Source organism: Lolium rigidum, chromosome 7 (assembly GCF_022539505.1).
Source record: "Lolium rigidum isolate FL_2022 chromosome 7, APGP_CSIRO_Lrig_0.1, whole genome shotgun sequence".
Lineage (NCBI taxonomy): Eukaryota > Viridiplantae > Streptophyta > Magnoliopsida > Poales > Poaceae > Lolium > Lolium rigidum.
This window is the reverse complement of record NC_061514.1, coordinates 205,033,744-205,043,378: the sequence shown is the minus strand read 5'-3', so window position 1 is coordinate 205,043,378 and position 9,635 is coordinate 205,033,744. Positions and strand designations below refer to the sequence as shown.

Genomic DNA, 9,635 nt, shown 5'->3' with positions numbered 1-9,635 from the left:
AGCGCATAAACTAACAGTTCTATACTCTGCAAACAAAACCCGACCGATGTGTTCCCCTCCTCGCATGGAAGTACTTACAAAGGCATTCACACTCTTGACAAGTTTTAACCATTTATTATTGAAGTTGTGCTAACTTACTACGTTATTAATGAACAACATGTGTAAGTTGTCTATGGTCGAGTCATACAGCTCCAAGTCGTCCATAACCGCGGACACGACTTATCGATAAGATGTAACCCTGCAGGGGTTCCCAAATGTGCCCACACGCACGATCAACTCACTTGCGACAGGTGCATATCACGACTCGCACAACCTTCACCACAACAATGTCCAGGAAGCCACCTAACCAAGTTGAACCCGAATTGAAGTCCGGTCGAATCTCTGAGACAGGACTTAGCTGTTTGCGCCTACGACTTCCGAGGGTCAGAACACACACTGGGGCGAATGACCCGCTTCAACATCGATGGACGAACGTACCGCATCCCTATACGTGCATACCGTGAAACAAGGGATACAAGGCACCTGTGGGCTTCCCAAAGTAAATAACTAACAAGCTGGCATGCACGCAATAACCAAAGGAAAACATATAAACTAGTTATGGCCACTGGACAAAGCTGTAGATTCCGACAGTGGTCGAGGGGAGACGCATAGGCATACCCACGTGTGGTTAGAGCGCTCAGTCTCGAAATAGATAACAAGAACTCAGGGTCCTAGGTTTCATGGAAACACAAGTGAGCCGTCATAAAACGATCAGCTGACCCACCGATGCCTCCGCTAACAACTATTAACAAGTAACCATGATACCTGATACGTCTCCGACTTATCGATAATTTCTTATGTTCTATGCCATATTATTGATGATACCTACATGTTTTATGCACACTTTATGTCATATTCGTGCATTTTCTGGAACTAACCTATTAACAAGATGCCGAAGTGCCAGTTCCTGTTTTCTGCTGTTTTTGGTTTCGAAATCCTAGTAACGAAATATTCTCGGAATTGGACGAAACAAAGACCCGGGGGCCTATTTCGCCACGAACCTTCCGAGAAGACCGAAGAGCATACGAAGTGGGGCCACGAGGTGGCGACACCACAAGGCGGCGCGGCCAAGGAGGGGCCCGCGCCGCCCTGTGGTGTGGGCCCCTCGTCAGGCCCCCGACTCTGCCCTTCCGCCTACTTAAAGCCTCCGTCGCGAAACCCCTGATGCGAAAAAACCACGATACGGAAAACCTTACTGAGACGCCGCCGCCGCCGATCCCATCTCGGGGGATTATGGAGATCTCCTCCGGCACTCTGCCGGAGAGGGGATTCATCTCCCGGAGGACTCTACACCGCCATGGTCGCCTCCGGAGTGATGAGTGAGTAGTTCACCCTGGACTATGGGTCCATAGCGGTAGCTAGATGGTTGTCTTCTCCTCATTGTGCTTCATTGTTGGATCTTGTGAGCTGCCTAACATGATCAAGATCATCTATCCGTAATACTCTATGTTGTGTTTGTCGGGATCCGATGGATAGAGAATACCATGTTATGTTAATTATCAAGTTATTTCATATGTGTTGTTTATGATCTTGCATGCTCTCCGTTATTAGTAGAGGCTGCGGCCAAGTTGATGCTAGTAACTCCAAGAGGGAGTATTTATGCTCGATAGTGGGTTCATGCCTGCATTGACACATGGGAGTGATGAGAAAGCTCTAAGGTTGTGTTGTCTTGTTGCCACTAGGGATAAAACATTGATGCTATGTCCAGGGATGTAGTTATTGATTACATTACGCACCATACTTAATGCAATTGTACTGTTGCTTTGCAACTTAATACTGGAAGGGGTTCGGACGATAACCTGAAGGTGGACTTTTTAGGCATAGATGCGGTTGGATGGCGGTCTATGTACTTTGTCGTAATGCCCAATTAAATCTCACTATACTTATCATGACATGTATGTGCATTGTTATGCCCTCTCTATTTGTCAATTGCCCAGCTGTAATTTGTTCACCCAACATGCTTTTATCTTATGGGAGAGACACCTCTAGTGAGCTGTGGACCCCGGTCCATTCTTTTAATACTTGAAATACAAATCTGTTGCAATACTTGTTTTACTGTTTTCTCTGCAAACAATCATCTTCCACACAATACGGTTAATCCTTTGTTACAGACAAGCCGGTGAGATTGACAACCTCACTTGTTTCGTTGGGGCAAAGTACTTTGGTTGTGTTGTGCGAGGTTCCACGTTGGCGCCGGAATCTCGGTGTTGCGCCGCACTACATCCCGCCGCCATCAACCTTCAACGTGCTTCTTGGCTCCTCCTGGTTCGATTAAACCTTGGTTTCTTTCGAGAGAAAACTTGCTGCTGTGCGCATCACACCTTCCTCTTGGGGTTCCCAACGGACGTGTCAACTACACGCATCAAGCAAATTTCACGGCGCCGTTGCCTGGGAGATCAAGACACGCTGCAAGGGGAGTCTCCACTTCTCAATCTCTTTACTTTGTTTTTGTCTCGCTTAATTTTATCTACTACTTTGTTTGCTGCATTATAGCAAAGCACAAAAAAATTAGTTGCTAGTTTTACTTTATTTACTGTCTTGCACTCTATATCAAAAACACAAAAAAAATTAGTTACTCGCATTTACTTTATTATCATGTCTAGTCCCGTAGTTTTTACTCTATCACCTGAGGAATCAATCTTCACTTTTAAACAAGGAGGTGAAGAGAATTTTAAAGAAGCATGGTCTAGAATTTTTAATTCTTATAGTAGAAACTGAACCTAAAATGACCTTAGCTTGCTCCTTACTAATTTCTATTTTGGACTTATTCTTCGTTATAGATATGCTTTAGATCTATCTATAATAGGAGGAGATTTCCTTCATTGTGATGAGGGATCAAGCTTTTAATGCTAGAAAGAAACTTTGTGGTGATAAGCTGATAATGTTCAGTATATATGGTTAACAACTAACCTTGTCCCAGTTGATTATATGTTGTCATTGGATATTGAATGCAGATGCACTCATATGCTCCCATTATGTTGGGAAGACCTTTTCTTCGAACACGTTGGTGCTACTATTGATATGAAGGAAGGTAATATTAAATATCAATTTCCTCTCAAGAAAGGTATGGAACACTTCCCTAGAAAGAGAATGAAGTTACCTTATGATTCTATTATTAGAACAAATTATGATGTTGATGCTTCATCTCTTGATGTTACTTGAGTTACACTTTACGCGCCTAGCTGAAAGGCGTTAAAAAAGCGCTTATGGGAGACAACCCATGTTTTTACTACAGTATTTTTGTTTTATATTTGTGTCTTGGAAGTTGTTTACTACTGTAGCAACCTCTCCTTATCTTAGTTTTGAGTTTTGTTGTGCCAAGTAAAGTCTTTGATAGTAAAGTAAGTACTAGATTTGGATTACTGCGCGAGTTCCAGATTTCTTTGCTGTCACGAATCTGGGTCTACCTCCCTGTAGGTAGCTCAGAAAATTAAGCCAATTTACGTGCATGATCCTCAGATATGTACGCAACTTTCATTCAATTTGAGCATTTTCATTTGAGCAAGTCTGGTGGCCTAATAAAATCCATCTTTACGGACTGTTACTGTTTTGACAGATTCTGCCTTTTATTTTGCATTGCCTCTTTTGCTATGTTGGATGAATTTCTTTGATCCATTAATGTCCGAGTAGCTTTATGCAATGTCCAGAAGTGTTAAGAATGATTGTGTCACCTCTGAACATGTGAATTTTTATTATGCACTAACCCTCTAATGAGTTGTTTCGAGTTTGGTGTGGAGGAAGTTTTCAAGGATCAAGAGAGGAGTATGATGCAATATGATCAAGGAGAGTGAAAGCTCTAAGCTTGGGGATGCCCGGTGGTTCACCCTGCATATATTAAGAAGACTCAAGCGTCTAAGCTTGGGGATGCCCAAGGCATCCCCTTCTTCATCGACAACATTATCAGGTTCCTCCACTGAAACTATATTTTTATTCAGTCACATCTTATGTACTTTGCTTGGAGCGTCGGTTTGTTTTTGTTTTTGTTTTGTTTGAATAAAATGGATCCTAGCATTCACTTTATGGGAGAGAGACACGCTCCGCTGTAGCATATGGACAAATATGTCCTTAGGCTCTACTCATAGTATTCATGGCGAAGTTTCTTCTTCGTTAAATTGTTATATGGTTGGAATTGGAAAATGCTACATGTAGTAACTCTAAAATGTCTTGGATAATTTGATACTTGGCAATTGTTGTGCTCATGTTTAAGCTCTTGCATCATATACTTTGCACCCATTAATGAAGAAATACTTAGAGCTTGCTAATTTGGTTTGCATATTTGGTTTCTCTAGAGTCTAGATAACATCTAGTATTGAGTTTTGAACAACAAGGAAGACGGTATGGAGTCTTATAATGTTTACAATATGTCTTTTATGTGAGTTTTGCTGTACCGTTCATCCTTGTGTTTGTTTCAAATAACCTTGCTAGCCTAAACCTTGTATCGAGAGGGAATACTTCTCATGCATCCAAAATCCTTGAGCCAACCACTATGCCATTTGTGTCCACCATACCTACCTACTACATGGTATTTATCCGCCATTCCAAAGTAAATTGCTTGAGTGCTACCTTTAAAATTCCATCATTCACCTTTGCAATATATAGCTCATGGGACAAATAGCTTAAAAACTATTGTGGTATTGAATATGTACTTATGCACTTTATCTCTTATTAAGTTGCTTGTTGTGCGATAACCATGCTTCAGGGACGCCATCAACTATTCTTTGTTGAATATCATGTGAGTTGCTATGCATGTCCGTCTTGTACGAAGTAAGAGAGATCTACCACCTTAATGGTTGGAGCATGCATATTGTTAGAGAAGAACATTGGGCCGCTAACTAAAGCCATGAATCATGGTGGAAGTTTCAGTTTTGGACATATATCCTCAATCTCATATGAGAATAATAATTGTTGCCACATGCTTATGCATTAAAGAGGAGTCCATTATCTGTTGTCCATGTTGTCCCGGTATGGATGTCTAAGTTGAGAATAATCAAAAGCGAGAAATCCAAAATGCGAGCTTTCTCCTTAGACCTTTGTACGGGCGGCATGGAGGTACCCCATTGTGACACTTGGTTAAAACATGTGCATTGCAAAGATCCGGTAGTCCAAGCTAATTAGGACAAGGTGCGGGCACTATTAGTATACTATGCATGAGGCTTGCAACTTGTAAGATATAATGTACATAACTCATATGCTTTATTACTACCGTTGACAAAATTGTTTCATGTTTTCAAAATAAAAGCTCTAGCACAAATATAGCAATCGATGCTTTCCTCTTTGAAGGACCATTCTTTTTACTTTTATGTTGAGTCAGTTCACCTATCTCTCTCCACCTCAAGAAGCAAACACTTGTGTGAAGCTGTGCATTGATTCCTACATACTTGCATATTGCACTTGTTATATTACTCTATGTTGACAATTATCCATGAGATATACATGTTACAAGTTGAAAGCAACCGCTGAAACTTAATCTTCCTTTGTGTTGCTTCAATACCTTTACTTTGATTTATTGCTTTATGAGTTAACTCTTATGCAAGACTTATTAATACTTGTCTTGAAGTACTATTCATGAAAAGTCTTTGCTTTATGATTCACTTGTTTACTCATGTCATTACCATTGTTTTGATCGCTGCATTCACTACATATGTTTACAAATAGTATGATCAAGGTTATGATGGCATATCACTTCAGAAATTATCTTTGTTATCGTTTTACTGCTCGGGACGAAGCGGAACTAACTTGGGGATGCTTGATACGTCTCAGACGTATCGATAATTTCTTATGTTCTATGCCATATTATTGATGATACCTACATGTTTTATGCACACTTTATGTCATATTCGTGCATTTTACGGAACTAACCTATTAACAAGATGCCGAAGTGCCGGTTCTGTTTTACTGCTGTTTTTGGTTTCGAAATCCTAGTAACGAAATATTCTCGGAATTGGACGAAACAAAGACCCGGGGGCCTATTTCGCCACGAACCTTCCGAGAAGACCGAAGAGCATACGAAGTGGGGCCACGAGGTGGCGACACCACATGGCGGCGCGGCCAAGGGAGGCCGCGCCGCCCTGTGGTGTGGGCCCTCGTCGGCCCCGACTCGCCCTTCCGCCTACTTAAAGCCTCCGTCGCGAAACCCCGATGCGAAAAACCACGATACGGAAAACCTTGCGAGACGCCGCCGCCGCCGATCCCATCTCGGGGGATTACGGAGATCTCCTCCGGCACCTGCCGGAGAGGGGATTCATCTCCCGGAGGACTCTACACCGCCATGGTCGCCTCCGGAGTGATGGGTGAGTAGTTCACCCACGGACTATGGGTCCATAGCGGTAGCTAGATGGTTGTCTTCTCCTCATTGTGCTTCATTGTTGGATCTTGTGAGCTGCCTAACATGATCAAGATCATCTATCCGTAATACTCTATGTTGTGTTTGTCGGGATCCGATGGATAGAGAATACCATGTTATGTTAATTATCAAGTTATTTCATATGTGTTGTTTATGATCTTGCATGCTCTCCGTTATTAGTAGAGGCTCGGCCAAGTTGTTGCTAGTAACTCCAAGAGGGAGTATTTATGCTCGATAGTGGGTTCATGCCTGCATTGACACTGGGGCAGTGACGAGAAACTTCTAAGGTTGTGTTGTGCTTGTTGCCACTAGGGATAAAACATTGATGCTATGTCCGAGGATGTAGTTATTGATTACATTACGCACCATACTTAATGCAATTGTCACGTTGCTTTGCAACTTAATACTTGGAAGGGTTCGGACGATAACTACGAAGGTGGACTTTTTAGGCATAGATGCGGTTGGATGGCGGTCTATGTACTTTGTCGTAATGCCCAATTAAATCTCACTATACTTATCATGACATGTATGTGCATTGTTATGCCCTCTCTATTTGTCAATTGCCGATTGTAATTTGTTCACCCAACATGCTTTTATCTTATGGGAGAGACACCTCTAGTGAGCTGTGGACCCCGGTCCATTCTTTTAATATTGAAATACAAATCTGTTGCAATACTTGTTTTCTTGTTTTCTACGCAAACAATCATCTTCCACACAATTCGGTTAATCCTTTGTTACAGGCAAGCCGGTGAGATTGACAACCTCAACTTTGTTTCGTTGGGGCAAAGTACTTTGGTTGTGTTGTGCGGGTTCACGTTGGCGCGGAATCTCGGTGTTGCGCCGCACTACATCCCGCCGCCATCAACCTTCAACGTGCTTCTTGACTCCCTCTTGGTTCGATTAAACCTTGGTTTCTTGCGAGGAAACTTGCCGCTGTGCGCATCACACCTTCCTCTTGGGGTTCCCAACGGACGTGTCAACTACACGCATCAATACCCTCAACGGATATATCCATAAACCATGTGTCATAATCCCCAACCGATAACCCGATAAGATAACGATAACAGTATAGAGATATAAACAGCACTAGCATGCACTACGACTCGCAAGGCAGACCCGAAACCAAACAATAGTTGTAGGTGGTTGGTGGAGGCAATATAGGCTGCTTGAGGTAACAAGTGGATAGGACACGTGACAAGAACGTAACTCAAGGCTAGCATAAGGAAGAAGGCAAAATAAAATAGGTGAGCGACTCCTGCGAGAGACATGAGTTTAGGAAATGCTTGTCTGTTATTGTCGAAGAACAGCCGGAGAACTCGTCGTATCTCACAGCACCACTTCGCGATCCTATCCGGGAAGAAGCAAATGTTGGAACACACAACGTATGCAAGTCTTACTACTACGGATAAAGAAGATCCAGCATGATCAAGATGATATGCATGACATGGCAAAGATGATGCGATGCATTTATCTAATTTAATCGGAGTCGAGAATCCCAATACTTAAATATTAGGTTCAAGTTAGTTATCTACCCCGCATATTAAATGTTGTTTAGCATGGCAACACATGGCATGGGTGAGCTACACAAAGTTAAGTGGAACCGGGATAAGATAATATAACGATCCCGCTCAATTCCATATTTAATTATTTAGGTGAATCACTATAACCCGGACACCCATATATGTGATGTAGCATGATATGATATGATGCAACAAGTTATATATGTCACATTTAGAAAATATGAATAGGTTAGGGTCGCGGTCTCACGGTGCACATCAATAAGATCACCGGAGAGATGTGAAGCGGCGAAGTTGGTTATGTGGAGGGAGTATCGCTTCGTCATCGTCTTTTCGGTCCAAGCCCTTCTCTTGGTGTCGAAGCGAACGTAGTCGAAGTAACGGACACCGGAATTAGCGGTTGCACCGGAAAGAACAAAAGATATCAATTCATATGTGAGCATTTTGTTGAACTAAAGCTGATGCAGGAACATGGGACAAACAAACGAAATGGCTGAGCTGAGATGTACCAGAATAAAGGAAAAAAATAGCGCGCTATAACAAAATAGCGTCGGCCGAAAAATACGCTATTAGCGTGCTATAGCGCGCTAATAGCACGCTATAGCGCCGAAATAATGTAGCGCACGGCTGTCTAGAAACGCTTATAGCGTGCTATTAGCGCTGAAATAGCGCGCTATTTTTTTCCATGACCAGAATGCTGCGCTGCTGCACTGTTGTTTGCGCCGGAATACACAAGAGCCAAGAGATTGGAAACTTGACTATAGGAACTGCTTGTAATAGCCAGCCTGTGTTGTGTGGCACAGAATGAGATTGCACGTACTAGCTGGATCAAACAAAGAAGTTAGCACTATGATTTATTTGCCTCATGCTAGCGATGCAACTGATGTTGCTGAACACGCACCAAGATGGCAGCTCAAGCTGCTGATGGTTGGCTGCCGTGCATAGCTAGCAAGTGAAAAAGGAAAAGTGATTGTGTATGTGGAATGCTGGCAAGGAAACATAGGATCTGTGCGTGGAGCAAAGGCAAAAGATAGCAGCTAGGTTGGTCGATGGGAGTGTAGCGCTGCTGGGCTGGTTTCACTGTCACTGAAGTCTGAAGAAGGAACCACACAAGTCAGAGGATGAAAAGAATAAAAGGGTGGCTCTTTTCTTAAGACTGAACTTGAACTCAACCGCACGTTCAGTTACAACACAGCAAAGGAACGAACCAATACTGCTGCTTGGATATTGATGAATGCAGGCGCGCGTCGTTTTTGATACAGACCAAGGACACGCTGATGGATCTACAAGGAACAGAATCAGTTGGCTTACCGTGTGTTGTTTACAAGGTACATGCGCAAAAGAAGAAGACGTAGACAAAGGCCACGTTCTGAACCTGACGGACGGAGTGGACGGAGTGGACGAAGAGCTTCAGGGAAACAGAGGCCATCTCAGTCGAGCATGGGCTCGATGATGCAGGGCGATTCGAGGAGCAGGGAAAGGCGCGCTGGATGCTCCTCGACGTGGTGAACCAGTAGATGGCGGCGCGAAGATGGGGGGACCACTGCAGCATGGCCGGCATCGAGCACCTGCGACGGTGATGAACAGTCAACGCCGGTAGAGCAACAGAGAACAGAAAACAGGATGGGGAGAGGTCTAGGACGCGGAGGATCTCAGCAGGAGGGTCATGGGGGTTCGGGGAGGCCGGAGTCACATCGGAATGGCCGGAACGACGACGCCATGGCAAAGAGCTGGCG

General features: G+C 43.4%; 1 protein-coding gene across 1 annotated transcript; it reads right to left on the bottom strand.

The window, feature by feature from the left end:
- Nucleotides 1-8,595: 8,595 nt before the first annotated feature.
- On the bottom strand, nt 8,596-9,390 carry LOC124669675. Its single transcript, XM_047206244.1, has 3 exons — nt 9,275-9,390; nt 9,108-9,182; nt 8,596-8,992 (listed from the first exon to the last, which is right to left on the bottom strand). Exons 1-3 carry the CDS (start codon nt 9,326-9,328, stop codon nt 8,813-8,815), a joined length of 309 nt encoding a protein of 102 aa, XP_047062200.1. The 5' UTR covers nt 9,329-9,390; the 3' UTR covers nt 8,596-8,812.
- Nucleotides 9,391-9,635: the final 245 nt, after the last annotated feature.